We start from the raw sequence: 19,891 nt of genomic DNA, 5'->3' as shown, positions 1-19,891 counted from the left end.
ATGAAACTGCATTATATTATATGCATACGGCATTATATAGAAGTGTAACTCCTTTTTTATTATATGCTAACACCATTATATAGTGATGAAACCGCATTATATTATATATTAGCATCATTACATAGTGATAGAACCGCATTATATTATATGCATACGGCATTATATAGTTATGTAACTTTATTATATGCTAACACCATTGTATGATTGTGTGAGGTCATCATATGATATGCTAATAGTTATATTATATGCCAACGTGTCTATATGTTTCTATATGGATATATAAATAATTATATGTTAACGTCATAATCGGGTGGCGGGCTCATTCAATCTTATATAATACTATTATAAGTTATTTATTATGTAAAGTCGACTGCGAAGCGCTTGTGCATGCATGCGCTTTAAATGTTATGAACAGATGAGAACTCAGTTCACGAACATTAATGTCATGTCCGTGTCGTGATAGACACCTTTTCAATCGTTGTTTTTTTAAACTGTTCTGGTTGAGACAGAAGTTCTTTTAGCGCCAATGAGAACCCATCACTACAATATTTTATATCCGCCAAACAAAATTTCTAAACAAACTAGCATGCAGTCCATGTACGGTAGTACCAAGTATACCACCTTTCATCTTACGCCTCGTGCCTCTCCCAGAATTCAATCGGGATAGTGTAAAGAGTGTTCTATGTTCACAAATAATATCTCCACTCAAATTGGGGCCGCATAGGTGCTTGTCAACTGACGGTGAATCCCCCTAGTTACGCAAACATATACTGATGTTGACATATAAGATAAATATGTTACACAACCATATAACGATTTTACTATATAATGTAATATGAATACAACATCATCATCATCATGTTAGAATGTTATAGAATAATGTTACAAATCATATAATGGTGTTAGCGTATGATATTTATTGACATTATACCACTTAACGATATGCCAACATATACTGATGTTGACATATAACAACAATATAACGATATTCGTGTATAAAATAATGAGAACAGACTATCATATAATCACGTTAGTATATGTTATACAAGCATATAACGATGTACGCGAATAATATACAGCAATATAAGGCATCATCGGTGTTCCATATATAAAAACCATGCCATACCGATATCTCAAAGGTATATATGTACCTTGAAATATATAATATGACTCATGTGGTTGCCAACCAATTTGTAATGTGCATCATAATTAATTCATGACCTTCGGCTTAATCTAACGCGTTTGTAATACACAACCAAGTCGTCAGCCACCCATTTCGTTTCCAAGACAACATTTACCATTAATGCGTGGCACTATCGATTGTGTTATCACAGGGTCACAAGATTAAGACCAATGCAACGGCGTATACCAGTAGACATTCATTTTTTTATTGACACGAAAATATATTTTATTTTAGCACGTTTTGAACAAATATCATCTTTTGTGTAGTGTTATATGTATAATTTCTTGTTCGCGCCATGTTGAGACGATTGTATTGTAAGTTGTAAGTTGCGCATTGACGCACTCAACCATAATGTCATGAAAAGTACAAATCTACTCGCAAAGCGTACAGGAAATTAGCCTATCGGAATTGCATTTCCCCGCACTCCTTAAAACTTAAATAACTGTGCCGTGTTTCTCTCATGGCGACCTCTACTCAGTACCTGCTTAAGGCGAATGGTAATTCGTCGTATTTCATATATATATATATATATAGATGAGAGTTGTGCTCAGTAACTACTTATGGTGGTTTCTAATTTGTTTTGTTTGTCGCTTTTTTCACAGATGTACGGGCATCACCGGAACATTTAAGACTCGTAGACGATGTATTTTCTAACAGCAGTTATAATAAACTTGTACGTCCAGTCCTTGAAGAATCGTCGAATATAACAATATCGTTTGAACTTTACCTGAGTCAGATTAATGATATGGTAAGTTTACATGCAAGTTTTTTGTTTCGTTTTCTCCCAGTAACAATTATACCGATACCATTTATTGATTCATTACGTAATACTAAGAATCAGTATAAAACAATTGCATAGTGTAAAGTCTATAGATTATTATTATATGTGCATAATAAATTATTCGGGTATTGATTGATGGCCAGTCACCCAATTTGTATCGTATTTCTTACACTCAATAGCGAGAGACACACGACAAATTATGCTGTTTTTTCTAACTGCATATATTTATGAATTATTATCAGTCACTGTCATAGGGTTGTGTCATAGTGTCCATCAATTCTATTTAAATTTTAATTGCGCAATTTTATTTCAAAAAAATTGACACATACCTGACACCTGACCTTTAACACCGCCCTGTTATTGGCTGCACGTGGTACCGATCGACCAATTAGAATGCAGCGTTTCAACAACGAGCGGTGTACGTTATTATAATCAATGATAATGATGACAAATACTTAACATTTAAAATGATTTCAGATTGAGTTATGGAGTTAACATCGTTGAGCGAATTTACACTATACAGTTAACATCGTTGAGCGAATTTACACTATACAGTTAACATCGTTGAGCGAATTTACACTATAGAGTTAACATCGTTGAGCGAATTTACACTATAAAGTTAACATCGTTGTGCGAATTTACACTATAGAGTTAACATCGTTGTGCGAATTTACACTATAGAGTTAACATCGTTGTGCGAATTTACACTATAGAGTTAACATCGTTGAGCGAATTTACACTATAGAGTTAACATCGTTGAGCGAATTTACACTATGGAGTTATCATCGTTTAGCGAATTTACACTATAGAGTTAACATCGTTGAGCGAATTTACACTATAGAGTTAACATCGTTGAGCGAATTTACACTATAGAGTTAACATCGTTGTGCGAATTTACACTATAGAGTTAACATCGTTGAGCGAATTTACACTATAGAGTTAACATCGTTGAGCGAATTTACACTATAGAGTTAACATCGTTGAGCCAATTTACACTATAGAGTTAACATCGTTGAGCGAATTTACACTATACAGTTAACATCGTTGTGCGAATTTACACTATACAGTTAACATCGATGAGAGAATTTACACTATGGAGTTAACATCGTTGAGCGAATTTACATTATAGAGTTAACATCGTTGAGCGAATTTACACTATGGAGTTAACATCGTTGAGCGAATTTACACTATAGAGTTAACATCGTTGAGCGAATTTACACTATAGAGTTAACATCGTTGAGCGAATTTACACTATAGAGTTAACATCGTTGAGCGAATTTACACTATAGAGTTTGAAAGAAATGTTGTTATGTAAAACAGAATAATATTGCAAGTACAGACTTTTAAATAACAGCTAAATAGAAGTGTTTTTTATGAGAGTATGATGAACGCTGAATGTAATCACAATATTCAAGTTAGCCGCATGACAAATCATGACCGTGGTCTGAAATAATGTTCTTTAATGTATACCTCGTACCTCCACGTTTATTTTAGCTGTGAAATACAATAGACCAAACTATAAGAAATAAAAAGCTTTCTCTTTCAACTCTAATCCCAAGAGTAAGCTTAAAGTTAGTATTTATTTTAATTGATTAGGTGCTACTTAACGGCCCTTTCCCAAACAGATTGATTCTCGATTACCTGCGCATGAAATTTTAAAAACCCTATTTTCTTGTGACATGCCCTGACCGCGTGACCCAAATACTACACATAGTTCTATTTCATGTATATTTAAGCTATTCCCCAGCGAATCCATAGCAGCTGATAAAATTGTTGATGTTAGCATATGGTCAGTATGTAGTTCTTTTTAATAGGAATGCAATTATAGATCACGTATGGTTTCATTAATTTATTGATAATGTTATTTATTACTTTTAAAATAACAGTATATTTGAATACGCTAATATTAGATTATATAATATAAAGTAAATAAGTACACTAAAACAAATGTGAGTCTGAAACTGAAATAGTCTTGAGAAGTGTTTGAAAAAAAAGAGGCCAACTTTGTGTGTCAATTCCAATTTTCCTTTAGCTCTAATACTATTTTAGTATTTGTATTATCTTCTACCAAGTAATATCAAGTGTGCCGACTAATTGAATTAGATGCTAAATGCAATTGATTTCTAGCAGATGTACTTTAGAATTGTATTAGCACATAGCTAATTTGCATATGATAGAGTAGAACTGTGGCCTCTAGAATGCGCAATATCGGTCAGTTGGAATGAATCTTCAATTTTGAAATATCTATGCGCTGTGAATTGTGGAAAAGGATGTTCATGACAGTTTTATTGTCAATTGTATATTATAATAAAAATATTTGAATCATAAAATAATATGCAGGTATAATTAAATTATGAGTACCTTTGTTATCAGCGACATTTCTATGAAATTGACACAGCTGGTGCAATGCATTATTCCCGTCCCCTTCTTATCCTACGTAAATAAAATAGTATATATTCATATTATATAGTGAACATGTTCATTAATTGTGATAATAATAGTACATATTCTGCATGTGGAATGAAAGATACAACTTTGATCTTTCTTCAAATATAAACTGTGTCATTACAATCACATTTTTACATTGTAAACATTTTTTTATTGAAGAAGTCTCCCTTAAACATATTATCGTATTATCGTAACATCAATACTACACAACATGCGTCATATCATCTAAAATGTTTGGCATGTAATATGGGAAGTTATGGGAAAACCACTATAAAATAGTAACACCATCGTCAGAGCCGAAGTCATACTGTAAAATCGGAAGTTTGCATCCTGCCGGCACATTCACTATCCGCCGTGTAACTCGTGTACAGTAAAACATCAACTAACTAGCAAGATTGTCGGTTACTATTGCCCTGATATGAATATTTGTATAACTAAAAGAATAGATAATAAATCTTATTCCATTAATAATGAAAAGATGTTCTATTTGTAGATAAGCCCATTCGTCCCGGCACATTCGACATTTTCCGGTTTCCAATTTTTACCGAAATAAAACTGCGCCACCACATCAGAATAAGAGGTGAAACGACAATTAAATTGTGAATCAATTGTTTATCCGGTTAAAAACGATTGTCGTATATTTGGTGTAGCACCGTCATAATTCACTGACATCACGTCAATCTAGTTTACGAGCAAACTGACATTCTTAAAACGAGTAGTCTTGATTTCCCCAAAAGATTATTATACAATTTCTTTAGATCTAATCAAAAATATAATGTTACGCAAATTACGATTTCAATCGAACTGGTCTTCTTACGCACCAAATGTTTCGCTGATTCAAGTCAGTGGCCATTACAGAATCTAACGTATGATGTCATTGAATGATAGAGTTGAGCTCAAGCATGTGTTTTTACATGAAATCCGTGCATGCCGGATCTCTCTAAAACTGTCAGAGAGTGATTGAAGTGAGACAACATCATACAATATGGCTCCAACATTCAGTTTTGCTACTAAATTTATTTTGATTTTTCTCTGACCATAATGATTGTTGCACTGAGTTTAAGTCTTCTGTCGCTTAATAGAATGACAACTGCATAAATTGGTGATTTTATCGTACTAGTAATACGTGCCGTGTAATATTTTTCGACAAATCTTGTTCAGAGAATTGAGTAAAATCTAATTTTAGAAGTTAATCGACGCGTAACTTGAAACAAAATCAATCTCCAAAACTCTGTCTCAGTTTCTACGCTGAGCTGAACGTCTGCTGGCGGTGTCACCGGGGGTACTCCTGTATGCAAATAAGCAGGTAATGAATTACAGTGCTGCTGTTAGATAGTGACTTTGATGTTTTTTTACTAACAATATACTAGTAATCATTTTGTACTTAGGAAGATAAACTGATTTTTATTGACAGAGAATGTTTTGTTAATACGTACTTGGTCAATGACTCAGTACGCTCTATATATGGTAACTTCTATTCGGTATGAATATGTATGTCAGTGTATGTTGATTGCATTCACCTAGTGCCCGTCGGGATCTTTTGAGTAGATAAACATTGCATTCTGAGCGACACTTGAATAAATTGCAGTCTGATGTACCGTAATTCATTAAAATCAACAGCTTTTATCTCTGTACTCTATCGATTTTCAAAAATATTGACATACTAATGAAAGTTAGAATGCTAGACAATGCAATTTCTCTAAAAGCCACTATGGGATTGAATATCTTGTCACAATCTGATAATTACTTTGAAATGCCGATATGCTGATATAATTTGTATTGCTGTAATTCGATGATGTTTGCAATACTCAAACAAGATCAACTGAAATAACGGTTTACAGTCAGTATGTTGATGATATAAATGCTCAATAGTAAATACAAATTATAAGAAAAAAAAATGTCTCAGTAAAAGAAAGATAACCGACATGAATGGCGACACTTTCATTTCATCTTTGAAATTTACAACACTATGCATGTTGGATTCTGCTTCACGCTTTTGTTCTACAACAAATGCTATGCACTACGTTGTATTCTAGACACTTCAATTGATTTTAAAATACCCATTACTGTAATTGTGATTTTTGATTTACGGGTATGTAAAACGAAATTACATTAACGGATGTAACTGATAACTTTTCCAATGAAATCCTTAGCACCCCGTTGGCAGGCCAGTCACACTGGTTCTCACTACAAGAGGTTACGATTCCCCCTGCCAAATGCTAAGTACAACTGAAACTAATATCTACATATTTACATGAAAAATTGTCCACCTGTGCGGATCTATTTGTGCAGGAGTTTTACGACCGTATGCCCTTACTGACGTCAACCGAACTTGTTATGTGGGAAGTTGGCACCCAAGGCTCACAGGTGCTACACCTTGCCCAAGGGTGACCTGGAGGTAGTTGCGGCAAAGGGTAACCTCATTCTCCCGAGTACAAAAACTCCGCAACCGGATGTAATTGTAAAATGTTTAATTAGTGCTTAGATTTAATTTAACCATTTGCGTGTATAAAAATGTGTCAGATCTGTTTTGATAACAATTTATTCATTGAAACGTTCATGTTCAAACGCATATAGAGGTAGAAATCACTATATTTAAAGAGGTGCTGAACTACAACCAATAATATTTAACTTGCATAATATTTATTCAAGTCCCAATTACATCAACTCGAATTGAAGTGCATTGCATATGCAGATTATCAACGCGCAACAAAAAAGGTTAGATACTACTTGAGTAATAGTGTCAGTTATACAAAGTAGATCCTTGTCAGTTAATATAAATATGGAAACGTGTATCTGATATGATATATTTAAGTAAATTACAGTTACATTATTACACTGACTTATAAATTATTTTCACAATAGAGAATACATGCATACGTTTAATTACAGTATTATAATTGTATAGACAGTTATGCGAAACATGAATATATCACCAATTAGAAGTGTACTTGTTAATATCAAACATATAAGTTACTGAATACTTCAATATATTCGTTTATCATACATGCAAATGTTTTTATCCACTCCTTTATATTATATCACGCGTTATTGTAGTGTTTCCATGTAGTTTATGCGAGTGTGTCGATGTCGGCTACCTCTTGAAAGTTTTCCTTCACGGGCCTCGCTACGGGTGATAGGAATGGAGACCGTGGTGTTTTGATTACGCTTGAAAACAGTAGCAACATTTGTAATAGATGATAGCCAACAAAGAGTTTTTCCTGAGGATGATGGCTTCATGTTTCTATATTTAAAAAAAAGCCTAGATGTAGTTCTCTGCAGTGTATAACGCATACCTTGTTTACGAAGATCGAGATTAATGGAGAATGAATGAACCATTTCACCTCAGGCTGAACGTGAATGGTGCCTGTCGTCGAATATTACTGTTGGCTTTACTTGAATGTTGTGAGAAGGGGTAATTTCTACTGCTACTGTGACTCGGTCAAACTGATTGACAGGTGTAAACCTTGAAATTTCACTGACTAAATAGAACTGTAATTAAGTTAATTTCAGTGCGTTGTCGAATTTTCGATCACGACAAACAGACTTGGCATCTATTTGTAGTTGACTTATATGGTTTTGCAATCAAGGAGCGTTAGTTTGAATACACGACACTAAAGGCTGATTGACATTAACGGCAGTAGGCGTGTATGTACCGCAATTACTTGGTATTTAGTAATATTCATTTCAGGAACTGATCATAACTGACTCGACTGTATGATATCATGATATATTATATCTTATATTTCAACATATTTAAATAGTGTCGTGAAGGTAGATTATATTTTAACTGTTCATAGCCGCATACTGGCCAACTATAGATCCAGTCGCCACGTAAAGCAGTATACACTGTCACTGACAAAAAACACCTTTCAACTCGTTAAAGTCTAGATTTGCTAAGCAAATATGTCCTGCTATTGTGAAACAGAAGCATGTCTGTTAGGTTTGGCGGTCGAGATAAATTGAATTAGAACTCTGTACGTGAAGGTTTTTTTTTATCAACTCAATAAATTCTGTCTAAGCCAGCCACCATCGCCTGATGAATCGAAGCCAAATTTCACTGTAATAAATAAATGACAATGACGCAGTGGGATTAGAATGCCATCTCTAACTGAACACTAAACGGTGATATCTGTGTGTATATGTTCCTTACTACGTTATTTGTCATCTTTGTTAGTAAGTTATCCACAATGACGCAGTGGGATTGGAATGCCATCTCTAACTGAACACTAAACGGTGATGTCTGTGTGAATATGTTCCTTACTGCGTTATTTGTCATCTTTGTTAGTAAATTATTCACAATGACGCAGTGGGATTGGAATGTCATCTCTAACTGAACACTAAACGGTGATATCTGTGTGTATATGTTCCTTACTACGTTATTTGTCATCTTTGTTAGTAAATTATCCACAATGACGCAGTGGGATTGGAATGCCATCTCTAACTGAACACTAAACGGTGATGTCTGTGTCAATATGTTCCTTACTGCGTTATTTGTCATCTTTGTTAGTAAATTATTCACAATGACGCAGTGGGATTGGTATGTCATCTTTAACTGAACACTAAACGGTGATGTCTGTGTGTATATGTTCCTTACTACGTTATTTGTCATCTTTGTTAGTAAATTATCCACAATGATGCAGTGGGATTGGAATGTCATCTCTAACTGAACACTAAACGGTGATGTATGTGTGAATATGTTCCTTACTGCGTTATTTGTCATCTTTGTTAGTAAATTATCCACAATGACGCAGTGGGATTGGAATGTCATCTCTAACTGAACACTAAACGGTGATGTCTGTGTGTATATGTTCCTTACTACGTTATTTGTCATCTTTGTTAGTAAATTATCCACAATGACGCAGTGGGATTGGAATGCCATCTCTAACTGAACACTAAACGGTGATGTCTGTGTGAATATGTTCCTTACTGCGTTATTTGTCATCTTTGTTAGTAAATTATTCACAATGACGCAGTGGGATTGGTATGTCATCTTTAACTGAACACTAAACGGTGATGTCTGTGTGTATATGTTCCTTACTACGTTATTTGTCATCTTTGTTAGTAAATTATCCACAATGATGCAGTGGGATTGGAATGTCATCTCTAACTGAACACTAAACGGTGATGTATGTGTGAATATGTTCCTTACTGCGTTATTTGTCATCTTTGTTAGTAAATTATCCACAATGACGCAGTGGGATTGGAATGTCATCTCTAACTGAACACTAAACGGTGATGTCTGTGTGTATATGTTCCTTACTACGTTATTTGTCATCTTTGTTAGTAAATTATCCACAATGACGCAGTGGGATTGGAATGTCATCTCTAACTGAACACTAAACGGTGATGTCTGTGTGTATATGTTCCTTACTACGTTATTTGTCATCTTTGTTAGTAAGTTATCCACAATGACGCAGTGGGATTGGAATGCCATCTCTAACTGAACACTAAACGGTGATGTATGTGTGAATATGTTCCTTACTGCGTTATTTGTCATCTTTGTTAGTAAGTTATCCACAATGACGCAGTGGGATTGGAATGCCATCTCTAACTGAACACTAAACGGTGATGTCTGTGTGTATATGTTCCTTACTACGTTATTTGTCATCTTTGTTAGTAAGTTATCCACAATGACGCAGTGGGATTGGAATGTCATCTCTAACTGAACACTAAACGGTGATGTCTGTGTGTATATGTTCCTTACTACGTTATTTGTCATCTTTGTTAGTAAGTTATCCACAATGACGCAGTGGGATTGGAATGCCATCTCTAACTGAACACTAAACGGTGATGTATGTGTGAATATGTTCCTTACTGCGTTATTTGTCATCTTTGTTATTAAATTATCCAATCTTGCATCACTAATATCTCAACAATAATTTATCTGCTTCAAGTTCTCAAATATTGTGCTAATACTACAAATAACACTTTTGAATTAGCCTTAATTTTAAAATATTTAGACATATGTCTGTCTGATATTTCATCAACCTAGAAGATTAATGTAATTAAAAAATAAAACAATTAATAAAATAAAAGATATTATTACAATAAAAAATTCATTTAATTTTAAAATAGTGACGTTGTAATAAATAGTTTTTCAGCTGCCTGTGTTACAGATACAGTGATCCAATTTAGATGAACCCGACCACTTTTGGTAATCAATTAATTTAATAATTAGAATTCATAAATAATTAGAGTTGAGTAACATTAACGATTGTACGACATTGTTTTAATTTTATTATTCAAACATATAAGTGATGTTTATATAGTCGAAATCTATTTCTGTTAATATGAATTGAGAGAGCAATTCACCACTTAGGGTGATGTCTTTGATTGCCTTATTTTTCATGCACATGTAATTGCATATCATGTATTTTCTTTTATATCTACCATACTTGATGTTACCATGGTACCAGAACTCGTTCAATATCTTTAATGATGACTGAACATGTGGTGGCTTAAATACAATGATAGTGTGATATGGTGTCCCACCTCCACCAACTTATTTCAAACTCAAATAATCGTGCTAGTGATGTTAATTATATATCTAAACACACACCTGAGTACTACTAAATAGTTCGGAGTTACGTAACAGCTTATTCCATTAAGCTTAAAGCTATCGTTACCGTATATATATACCTTTTAATATGTTCCTCTTTTGAATTATAAAAAGAGTGACCGAGTGAGAAGAATTGTAATTTCATAATTTAATTAATTTTTCCTTTGAACTGAATTGAATTTTTTCGTGCGACATTTGTATCAATATTTTGGTATTCACTGCTGAGAAATGTGTTGATGAGACATATTATATACTCCATGTTGTTGATTAGCTCAATTATTTATATACACATTGCCAAAACGCTTCCAGGACGACTCGATGTATCAAATACTCCTCTGTAGTTTCTAATTGAAAACATACAAAGACGATTATCAAGGAACAAGTGAGTTTATTTCAATTTTCATTGTCCGTGATTCGCTAATGCTACTGTGTCGCCACAGTAAAACGTGAAACTGTCCACAAAAAAGTGAACAATTATAACAAGACAATTAGAAGACGGGAACAGGTTATGAAGAGTACAGTGTAGTACACATTGCGCATGGCTAATGTAATACGCTAATATTTGGAGATGGTTGATTCACATATGAAATTAAACAATCGAATGTGAAACAGTATTGGATAACTTGCAATAGCCCTTTAAATTTAAATCATTTCGTTAAATCCACGAATCATGTGGAATTATTTTATTTCTATGTTTAGGATAACTTGGGAATTAAGCTATATTTTGTTTATAAAATATCAGAAACTGATTTCATAGAATCCAATTTTAACCTGGATATATGATTAATACAAGTAGAAATACAGATTCATATACTGTTGTGTGCATAAACAATGATGAGTGCGTGATATACCGACATCATGCGATGTGATTGTAATAACATATTTGCGTACTCCCTTAGCGACGGACAGTTATGATGAGACAATTAGGTATAGATGTGAATTAATATATTCACCCACAAAAATACTATACGGCTACAGTAGCATTACATCCACCCATTTTTTAAATCATTTTTATTCGAGAGAAACAAAAAATAACGAACCATGATTCATTTCGAAATATTGCAATGAGTTATTTATTCTAACGCCCCAGTTGTATTTCTCTTTACTAATATATATATGCAATGATGATACGTGTTTTTTATAAATTGAGTATTTAATATAAGTAACATAAACATAAGGTGTAGTATATATGTACATGACTTGATTTGCGACAACGGCCAATGATATGATAATTCATTTTATTCTCGGAATAGCAGGAAAGTGTGATGTAAGACTAACCATATATAAATGTTAACACACATGTTTGATTTGTGATTTGCCAGTTCTGTTGTTGCGACATAGCAACAATAGTACACAGTAGGTTTAATTCGTGTAAAACTATTTTTGTCGCGAGGCTAGTACATATAATTGCATTACTTATATTGGTAATTGTTTACAACAGCCCATTGCAGTTGATATTTTGCGGACATATATAGCGAGGTTTTAGGTTATAAAATTGACTATAAATCCAACTCATCACTGGTCTATGCACATTAGATTACGATTATCAGTTAATATTGATCCGTGAATAAAATAATTGAAATATAGTTAAACTAACCAGAACTTAAAACTGTATTATAGATGATGATCTGACATGGAACAGTATCTCAGACTAATGAACCTACTTTTAGAAGCAATATAGACAGGAAATTGTCATGACATACATACCTCACTGAAAGGTAGTTAACGAAGTACGTGTATTGAGTGACAGTGAGCAAGGAAATACTGTCATCTTTCAAATTTCCATCGCACACAATAGGCAGGAAATGATGTGAATTAGTTGGTTGATATATCACAGTGGGTCGCCTCTGTACTGCTCTCAAGCAATTTATACCAACTGAGATAGTAAATCGCTCTGGCCTGTTAAACTGTATAAACATTTATTTGAACAAATCATGCTCCGATAACAACAGTACTGTAATTAGTAACCATGTCATAAATACATTGGCGCATGGGTGGCTAAGTCAATCACACTAATATGATGAAACTTCACATGTATTTAGAATTGCAATCAAGTGTACGTCATCAGATATTATGAATCCTTACATCGAATTGGATCGCACATATTATAGTATATATGCTTGATGTTAGCTATAGTATTCGACGCAAATGACGTGTGAAACGTACATTGCGTTATGAAAACTATTTCTGCTTGTCAGTTCAGTTTCATGAGAATATCAAACTGTCGCAGAAATTATTATTTGCTTTGAAAAGACCCCGACAAGTTCAGACAATTTGACTTTCATTAAGGAGAAACGCTTCGATTGGAAATGGGAGCCTGTCTGATGCTTAAACACTATTTCGTACTGATAGCCAAGGAAATGTACGAATACACTAGCACGCGATGACCTTTATGACACGTATTTACAATTGTACTTCGAACTAAATGTAGCCCTATTATCCGGGATTTTGACCTGATGACACATCTGGCGTTTATGATTGCACAGGTGTTTGAGGAAATAATTAGCTTAACAAGTAAGACGACATCCACTTGACGTGGACAGTCGTTATATAAGTGACACTCCACAACAATATGCTACACTTCATCATATTACTTCATTCCAACAAATTGTTAATATGAGTTTTTTTGTTTCGTTGACTTGCATCAGTTTTTCAAATGGTTTCCTTTTAATACCATGGCACGAGTTGCTCAACAAACATCAATTGTACTTATTATATTATATTATATTATATTATATATCAAAACTCACTTTTCATCAGTACTCTTTGCGGTTTGCCACATGTTTGTTTGTTTATATTATTGGACTTGTAATTTATCTTACCGTCTATGATTACGGATTAAAATTTGCTATAACGTTTGAATGTGTGTATTATTTATGCAACAAATCACGTGTTTGAATTTTTAATAAGCCTGTCAACTAAGCAAATGTGTTTTTCAAACAGTTTATAATGCGTGACAGTATGAATTGTTTTATGACATCTATTAAACATCTTACAAAGTTCTGGGGGTGTCACGACCGTATACATTCTTCGTGTTTGTTCGTCAACGTTCACGTGACTTCTAATCTGATCGGTGAATGCAAGGCATGTTATCAAATACATTAACGAAACTTAAGTGCACTCACGTTTTCCTCAATAAAACGTAATTGAATACTCAAGTGGAAGTAGAATTTAGGAAGATGACTTAGTTTAAGGAATGTCTAATCACCTATTCCCATAGATCGTATTTCATAGTTACTTTAGTATTTATACCATGTATAGTAGTTATCATAAACTATATAAATAAGCTATAAGACGGATAACTGTGTATGTATTCGTATGCATTTATTACGACTTTAAACTCTGTCATGACGTAGTGTATATTGTTTTGTTGAAAAATAACCTGCACCAGTTGTTAACAGAAAATTAAAGTTATTTCATCTTTAAGCACAAAACAAATATGTGAGATAGCTTATAAAGAAATCAGATTTGATGAGATGAGTGATGATCCAAGTGAGCCCTTCCTGTGCTGAATCGACGAAATTTTCTTGGTGATGCGAATGTAAGCAAATCATGAAAGCACGTATGTGTATACTGTTCAAGACATACATTAAACGAATATTACTTGCATTTTCTCTGTCATGTAGCATCGACTTTAATTATTTGTACGTAGGTGATAAACAAACTATTAACTTAGGTCACAATGCATCCGTACTTCTGGCTGTTAATAAATATAAGTAAAACTTGGATATTGAGGACAACTGTTTTTTTTGTTTTTTTCTAAATATAGTTTTTGCACAAATATCAAGACTGCTATTATCACTTTCTCACCTATGAATTCTAATTTCTAAAACATAACATAATGAGATTAAAATCAAGAAAGAAGAATTAATGTGTGTTGAAATCTTAATAAGTCGTTGAAATTGGAAATAAATGTGATGCGCATGAGTTGAACATAATGAGTAGAATAATGATGAAACCAGACCCGCAATGTCATTAGAGATGAACCATGTTCGTTATATCCTCGGCAGTCGGCTTCAAAAGTAATTGATGAAAAAGAAATCGATATGTGACTGTACAAACATGGTATACAGTCTGGGTAGATAATAATAATAATTCTACGGCGGTTACAATTAAGTAACAAACATCAAAATATGACACATCTCAGTGGGAGAGCAATTCATTCGCAAATTGCATCCGTATTTTTAATCAACATATAATATGTATTTTGAGGATCTTTGGCTGATCTCGTTCTTCATGATTAATTCGTCTCTAGTAAATACCCGAGTTCTGTCCAACGTGATCTTCCAATACATGTATTTAGTTTGAGCATACTTTTCATGGAGGTTTTGGATTTGATCTCGAACATCGATTGAATTACGAAAATGTATTTCCCGTGTATGTTCTGAAAACTGTTAAATCAAAGAACAAAGCGATTGTTGAGCACTGTATCTGATTTTATATAAACATGGTCAATTAAGAAAACTACCACAGGCTCCTAGCGGAGATAAATGAAGCATGTGATTGGGAAAGCTCCATTGTGAGTAATCCATGACAGAGAAACGCAAAGTGTTTGTTAATTAACAGTACGGATAATTGTGCTAATGATTAGCAAAGAACCATACTAGGAACATGATTCAAATCAAATTGTTGTCTGAGCTATTCACCGAGCCATGACGTTATGATGTTTCTAAAAGTGTTAAAACTGAACACAAATTGGCATTATTGAATGTATCTCTTTAGGTAATGTGCATACTTTCATTAATTCGATGTCTCTCTTCAGAGGCTCTGAAAGTGTATTTGTTTGAAAGTGTACAGTGAATATTGTGACACCGTAGAGTGTGTCTGAGTATCCGTAGAAGGTGCATTTGCATAACAATATGCAGCATCTCTTCAATATGTAGCAACAAAGAGCTTCAATTTGACTTCAATTTGCACTGCATAGTATTAACATCTAGTAACCAACACATGTATTTTTCTCGACTTTAAATATTGAATGTGGGCGAGTTGGATCAGACGTCAAATGAACTGTATTTATGTATTTCTATTTTCACTTAAACTCTTAAAGTCTGGGCACTTTAGCAGATACAGTGGCGGATCCAGAGGGGGCGCCAGGGGTCATGCCCCCTACCCCCCACCCCCAACGCATGACGATTCATATGACCTGGATTACGCATAGCTTCTCTGCGACTTACGCTCCGTATATCTTAACCAAAGCTTGGAACCCCCCCCCCCCGAATACATTTTGCTGGATCCGCCACTGAGTAGATACTTAGCTAGGAATTGAATAGTCATATATTCCGAAGACCTTTACGCACGTATATGTTGCAGTGTACCATGATTACAAATAATGTCGGAGTTCAATGATCGAACATACTCAGTTAGCTTATCTAATACGTTAGGTGTATGTACTTACACTTGATACCTGTACTACGGTATTTGGAGCCCTATTCAAAGTTTACACTACTGAGCATTGTACTGAGCATAATTATGTACAATGTTTTGGGGGCTTCTCATTGTTAATAATAGAAAACTATTTTCACACTGAAAACTCACTAAAGCAAATGACCTTTTTATCTTTAATCACCGCGCAAAATTTCAAGATACGAAGAAATAATAATTAAAGTATCAACCTCCAGAAGATAACTAAATTTATATATATATCTTTCAGGATGAAAAATTTCAAATACTGACAACAACAACGTGGGTCACACAGGTACGTTATTTTCAACTAATTTTGTTTGAATATGTTTTATACACAGTCAGCATGATATCAATAATTTTTAATGAACGATAACAACATACCGATATCACAAAGCCACCACATATGTCTTTACGGCGGAAAGTATGTTTCGTTTTGACTATCATGATATTATGTGTACATGTATTTCTTTCATGTAGTATAGATTGGGGTATGAATTGTCGATGCTGTACAAATAATGAAGATTAGCGCCGTACTATTTTTGTATTACACAACTAAACATTGGATTGTAAATAACTATTAACATACCATAGGAAAGCTAGTTGCCACTTTGGACCGTTATTGTTAGCGATAAATATGTCATATAAATTAGAGACATATAGACTTATTGATTATATATATGTTGAAAAGACAGATCGTGTCCACTGCTAGATCCTGCGTTATGCGTGAATTCGACAGTAAAAACAGGACAAACAAAAGTCGTAGTTTCGCAATGGTGTCAAAACATAACATGGAATTTGACAGCTACATTATGGGGTTATTCCTTACGGAATATTGTATTTTAGAAGTTGTACCAATTGGTTGTAGACATGTTGTACCGAATGGCTATGGTTGTGTGATAATAATAGTGATATATGTATTTAGTTAATTGGTGATATATAAGTTTATCACATGTATCATACAAAACCATGTTATGAAGCCATGTGATTGCCCCGTCAAAGATGTTTTGCGCTTTAGTGTTGAATTAGTGGACATCGTCATTTCTAATTCTCCCAACCCCATCTTGGCAACGCATGGGATTCGTTGCTCCAACTGTTTGCAACATTGAGTAAAAGGTTACCAATGCCTTGCTATAAACAGAAATATATTGACGACTTCATAATTGAATTATTTTTGTAATCGCATGCGATAACTGTCTGTAAAACTGTGTTCAAATAACGGCGTCCCGGTATGCAAATGAGATCGGATGCACCAATAAGGTATGAACACGCACGCACAAATAACGAATTGATGTTACTTTCTATTTACATGTGATAAATATAATATCAACGTTCGTATCCCACGATATCTGATTTTTCAAACTCGTATCGTAATTTCCTCTACCACAATGGCAATAACTTCATTCAATAAATTTGATATCTTGGGTTGTATATAAGATAGAAATCGTACCAATTGACGATATATCTGATGTACCAATTAGTGATGTATATGTAATAGAGACGTGGTACCAATTAATACCAACTAAATATATATAGGTACTGTAACAATTGGTGAAACGGATACCAACATTACACAATTCACTGTGTGTGCATGAATAGTTAAACACGTTTCCTGTTTTTAAAGGTAATAAGGATGGTTACAATATTTGAATTAACATGCTCCAAACATCTGTCTAATATTGCGCGTTTCTGCTGACCGGAAGTGAATCTACGTCGATACGTTCCCCTTCGTGAGCATGGTCGCTAAGTAATTAGGAAACCCCAAAAACCCGTCTATTGGTGATGGATATGTTGTACCAATTGGCTATAAAATGATGAATCAATGTTTTAACTTTACGTGTTATGAGTATAATTCTGCGCAACATTGCGTGCGTTTTACTGATATTTTAATTAGACCAGATTTGATTAAGTGGCATGAAGAAAAAAATGTTAGTCTATATTCAATTGAAAATGAACAAATACTACACCTTATTGTTTCCCTTAGCGCATTACTCAGTGGAAACATAATATGCCTAATTTAATTAACATCGCATATTCAACCCAAAATATTCGAGTGAAAGTGTTTGCTACTGGGCTTGTTTAATTGATTAATATTCATCATAATTTAATTAAAATTGTCTGGGAATGTCATTTTTATCAGTGCATTACACTTGTTTTCTTGTTTATTTGAACACGTCATTAATAACGCAGTGGTGCCTCGCTGTGATGCAGCTGAAAAGTGTAAACATAATTCGGTAAAAAACAGTCTCAACTGAGTGAGCTGAGTAATGTTCAATGTTCGTTTGCCGCGCAGTATGACGAAGCCATACCCGACTGTTCACTCAGCGGTAGAAATTGGATTGCATACTGTCTAGACCACCAAACACGCGGTGTTAGATTTGAAAGTATGGTGGCGTCAACAAATTTTGGCCACATGTGATGATATGTCGTCAGTGTATGTTAACAAATCACAGGCATCTGCGTCTAAAGAGCAACCAATCTAAGCTTTAGGATTGCCTTCTATCTCTGTTACAGTAATGATACATTACGAAATTACTGTTCAACGCTATCGGCTGATACTTATGTTGTTGTTGTTGATGATAGTTGGATAGATATATATGTCCAAGTAAAGTTATCTATTATAGTTACGAATGTAATGTGGAATTGCCGCCATGTGTTCTGTTGTATTATTCCCGTTCAATCAAGGTACGCCCGGTAGACAATATTCAATATTGGCAAAGAAAGTCGTCACATTTTTAATGTTAACATAACAATTTATAGTGCATTCCAGAGAGTACAACAAAGTTTTCGTGTGATGCACTAGCAAAAATATTCAGCTAATCACCAGAACAAAAGGCCGCACAAACGTCATATTATGATATCCCCATATACATGAATTACATGGACGATTTGAATTATTGTGCTAACCCAATCAACAATCGCAATTCTCCCCACGTGTATATTATGCAAATGAATCACGATTATGATTTGTATATAAACGTTCTTTCTGGAGATAATATACTACCAAGTAAATGCATTGAGATGTAAATGAAGTTGTTGCAACGCTAGAAGAAATAAACCGAGTGGTACTACCATAAATATACTTATATATTTACTAATTAATGTACGTTGCGGTACAGAATTTGCTAGGACATGGTTCATACTTTTTCATCCTGTAAAAAGTGATATTAGTTCACAATTCATTCGTATTTAAACACTAAACTGCTCTATATAATGAGCATTTTGGTAATCTTCTCAAATGCTCGTAGATTAGCTTCTATGAGGATTTCATAGTTTCTTCGTGATTTCCTTACCTTCGGGCACTGAAACAAGGGGAACCGTACATTGTCGTATTCATAAATACACGGGCAATGTATCTATAGTGTCAAATACGTTGTAGCACTAGACAGTAAAACTTACGCTGAAGGTCAACTTTGCTGTCACTAAAATTATTCAAATTTCAATCTAGATTTTTCTTCGTAATTATCATTGTTTATAATGCCTAAAATAAACGATGATAACATATCCTTTTTTATTT

General features: G+C 34.0%; 1 protein-coding gene across 1 annotated transcript in view; it reads left to right on the top strand.

Moving 5' to 3' along the window:
- The first annotated feature begins 1,643 nt into the window (after positions 1-1,643).
- Positions 1,644-19,891, top strand: part of LOC100367894 (neuronal acetylcholine receptor subunit alpha-9-like) — a 31,641-nt gene continuing 13,393 nt past the window's right edge. The window contains exons 1-3 of the mRNA XM_078013022.2: positions 1,644-1,680; positions 1,786-1,931; positions 16,625-16,669. Of these exons, the coding sequence (XP_077869148.1) occupies positions 1,644-1,680; positions 1,786-1,931; positions 16,625-16,669 (228 nt within the window). The remainder of the gene's footprint in view (positions 1,681-1,785; positions 1,932-16,624; positions 16,670-19,891) is intronic.

This window comes from Saccoglossus kowalevskii, chromosome 1 (genome assembly GCF_978046115.1).
Source record: "Saccoglossus kowalevskii chromosome 1, keSacKowa6.1, whole genome shotgun sequence".
In the NCBI taxonomy this organism is placed as follows: domain Eukaryota; kingdom Metazoa; phylum Hemichordata; class Enteropneusta; family Harrimaniidae; genus Saccoglossus; species Saccoglossus kowalevskii.
The sequence above is the reverse complement of the archived record's forward strand: the minus strand, read 5'-3'. Positions and strand labels throughout refer to the sequence as shown.